This window comes from Plecotus auritus, assembly GCF_963455305.1.
Source record: "Plecotus auritus genome assembly, chromosome: 8".
Lineage (NCBI taxonomy): Eukaryota > Metazoa > Chordata > Mammalia > Chiroptera > Vespertilionidae > Plecotus > Plecotus auritus.
This window is the reverse complement of record NC_137782.1, coordinates 98,800,509-98,804,079: the sequence shown is the minus strand read 5'-3', so window position 1 is coordinate 98,804,079 and position 3,571 is coordinate 98,800,509. Positions and strand designations below refer to the sequence as shown.

The 3,571-nt window shown below is 49.6% G+C and overlaps 1 protein-coding gene across 1 annotated transcript; it reads left to right on the top strand.

The window, feature by feature from the left end:
* Positions 1-1,790: 1,790 nt before the first annotated feature.
* Positions 1,791-3,287, top strand: LOC308256625 (tetratricopeptide repeat protein 4-like; the record flags this gene model as incomplete). The annotated part of the gene is made up of 3 exons (XM_080684934.1): positions 1,791-1,926; positions 1,967-2,535; positions 2,828-3,287. The coding sequence occupies 3 exons, from the start codon at positions 1,791-1,793 to the stop codon at positions 3,011-3,013; spliced, it is 891 nt and encodes a 296-aa protein (XP_080541060.1). The 3' UTR covers positions 3,014-3,287.
* Between the last annotated feature and the right edge of the window lie 284 nt (positions 3,288-3,571).

Here is a 3,571-nt window from a genome sequence, read left to right as displayed (position 1 = left end):
ATGGGGGTGGCCATCTTTGACCACATGGAGGTGGCCATCTTGTGTGCTGGAGTGACGGTCAATTTGTATATTACTTCTTTAAGGTCTCTAAAACAAACAAAACCCCAGAAAACACGTTGCAATACTTACCGTTCCTTTTTCTATTACTATCTACCCTTTAGGGATGTTTCCAGGCCTCAGTGGCGTTGGCATTGGCAGCGGCGGCACAGTCAGTGAGGGATGTGCTTCACTTCAAGGAATCACTCACGGAGGAAATTTCAAAGTCTAACCGACAGCCCTTCATCCGCCCTTCATCCGCATCATGGGGGAGTCCGTCCTTCTTGACTGCTAGGTGGAAACGCGAGAGAGAGAGAATGAATGAGAATGAATAAAGCTTTCAAAGCCCTCCCCGCCAGCCCCCCAGTTGCCATCCCTACGTCCCCGCCACCCTGGTGGTGACGATGCGACCTGTCTTTGTCCGGCTCACTAGTCATGCGCCACCTGCCTGGCAAACAAAGCGAGGTCGACCAGATGGCCGATTTGGTCTGTTGTTGTTGTTGTTGTTGTTGTTGTTGTCCTTGTCACAGGGCGGAGGCAAATGGGAGTCTCAGGGATAGCGCGTCCACAGCCGGCAGAGGGGAGTGAGTGGAAGGCAGTCTAGAGGAGCGGCAGAGCTCGCCATACTAGCACTAGTCATTCTTTGGATGGAGGCACCTCATTTATAAATAACGCAGAGCAGTACCTGAAATGGAAACTTCTTTCTCAGACATGAGAAATGCAGGTCACGCCACTTGGACACTATGGATGGCGGTGTCACATAGAAATGGACAGACGTGAATTAGGCATTCTGAACTTTGTCCTCCTTTGGGTTTCTCCTTGTGATCCATAGGAACTCTCCCCAGCCAGGAAAGCTATGAGGTGGACTGAAGTGGACCACGGAGGGGTTCCTGGCTGGAAACCACAAACCACACCACTGGTGGCGACTGACCCCAGAAAGTCATAGTCAGGACTGAACTGAGGGCCTTCCTCTTTTTTCTTTTTTTTTTTTTTTTGCCCTTCCACCCCGGCAAACACCCCACCCCTGACAGACCCCCTAAACTTGGTTGGGAGAGGGGAGCAAATATGCTCCACCTCATGGAATAGGTCACACACCCCTCCCTCTTCTACTCCAGCTTCCCCACTCCTCCTCTTGCCTCAGATTTGAGTCTCTGCCAAGTGCAAGCGGTGGGTGACCTACTACAGAGCCTTGCAGTTAATCAGCAGTCCTTATTGTGTGGGTGACCTTAGTGTAACTTCACACAGGTTGTTTTCTGCGTAGGTGGCATTTGAGGAAAACACAAAAAACACTCAGAATAATACCCATGCCCGGTGTCATTAACTAAAGAGGTCCTTTGGCATTTTGGCATTCTCTCTTCCCCTGCTTCCCTGATTCCCTCCCTCCCTCCCTTCCTCTCTCCCCATCTCTTCCACTCCAGTCCAGTCCACTCTACCCTCTTCCCTGCAGAGATTCTGTCCATCCTTGGGCTCACACACAGTATACATACATACATACATACATACATACATACATACATACATCTGTCCTACACCTGAGTATCAACCAAAGACTTGAAAACAACAGCCCTCTGCTGCTGCCTGAGGAGGAGGAGGAAGAAGAGGAGGAGGTGGGGGAGGGGGAGGGGAAGAGAGAGGAGGGGATGGGGAGAAGACTCAAGAAGTAATGTAGTTCAAAGCTAAACGTGAGCCGCCCCGAGGACTTAGGGGAGGGCGCTCCGGACCACAGGGCGTGGCGGTAGGGCCCCGGAGGTGCCATGGAGTGGCCCAAGCCGGACGCTGCCTCCGAGGACACCATGGACTCGTTCCTGGAGAAGTTCCAGAGCCAGCCTTACCGTGGCCGCTTCCACAAGGACCGGTGGGAAGAGATGGAAACCGAGGCCTGGATAGGGAGCGATACAGCCAATCATGATGCTTTGCAAATCATGAAAAGAATTTGAAAAGTTCCCCCTGTTTATGAAGAAAGCACTGTCAAAAATTGATCCCAAGGAGAATCCTGACCTGGCTTGCCTCCAGTCAATTATTTTTTATGACGAGCAACCTCCAGAAGAACAGGCCAAGACCTATAAAGATGAGGGCAATGAATACTTTAAAAAAAAAGACTATGAAAAAGCTGTGATTTTGTACACTGAAGGCTTAAAGAAAAAATGTGCAGACCCTGATTTGAATGTTGTTCTTTATACCAACCGGGCAGCAGCACAGTACTATCTGGGCAATTTTCGTTCTGCTCTCAATGATGTGACGGCTGCCAGAAAGCTAAAACCCTGCCACCTCAAAGCAGTAGTAAGAGGTGCCTTATGCCATCTGGAACTGAAAAACTTTGCTGAGGCTGTGAACTGGTGTGATGAGGGGCTGCAGATAGATGCCAAAGAGAAGAAGCTTCTGGAAATGAGGATTAAAGCAGACAGACTAAAGCGAACTGAACAGAGGGATGTTAGGAAAGCAAAGCTGAAAGAGAAGAAGAAGCAAAATCAGAATGAGGCTTTACTTCAGGCCATCAAGGCTAGGAACATCAGGCTAGTCTCTGAAGCTGCCAGTGAGGATGAAGATTCTGCCTCAGAAGGTCTAAGTGCACTCGGGGGGCTCAGCTTTGAGAACCCCTACGGCACCAGGCTGAGTGAGGTGACCAGGGCAGACTGAGCTGCCTGTGCTCTTTCTGTACCCAGAGTGTGCCCAGTCGGACTTCATCTCTGCTTTTCATGAGGACTCCAGGTTTATTGATCATCTAATCGTGATGTTTGGTGAAACACCCTCTTGGGACTTAGAGCAAAAATACTGCCCTGATAATTTAGAGGTCTACTTTGAAGATGAGGACAGGGCAGAACTGTACCAGGTGCCTCCTAAGAGCACCTTGCTGCAGGTGCTACAGCACCCCAGGTACTTTGTAAAAACCCTGACACCAGCATTTTTGGTCTGTGTGAAATCCTCTCCTTTTTGTAGAAATTATCTCCGGGGGAGAAAGGTGCACCAGGTAAAGTGACTGAGCCAGGCTGCGGAGCCAGGCAACCTGGATCTCCTCCCAGACCCGCCTCTGCCTGGAATACAGCATACTTGAATCAGCTGGACATACTCTTAGAATTCAACACTTTTTTTCTGTCACCCTGAAGACAGTCCTTCCCCAGTCCTTGTGGGTGGGGAAGAGCTGCTAACTTCCTTGAGCTGCAGCCGCTCTGATCAAAGTGCTGAGCCTCAGCTAGTCTTCATTCTCCTCTGTTGATACAAAACTCTCTGCCTTGGACAAGGCATCCTTAAGGACTCTGAGCTGTGCTAACTACCAGCCTCCCTCTCTGAAGGGACCATGTGTTGCAGTTACCACAGCAACTGACACACAGAATTCACTGGACTGACTCAGGATCTAGCAACCTGGTTCTGAACCTTTGTGGAGTTAGAGGCTTTGGAGAAGCTACACCTCAAACTGCATATATACAAACCATGCATGTAATTTTAAGGCACTAAAGCTGAGACTGACCTCTAGTTATTTCATGAGCATGGAGGGTTGCTCTCTGTAGATACTAAAGATATCTTGGGGTAAGATGGG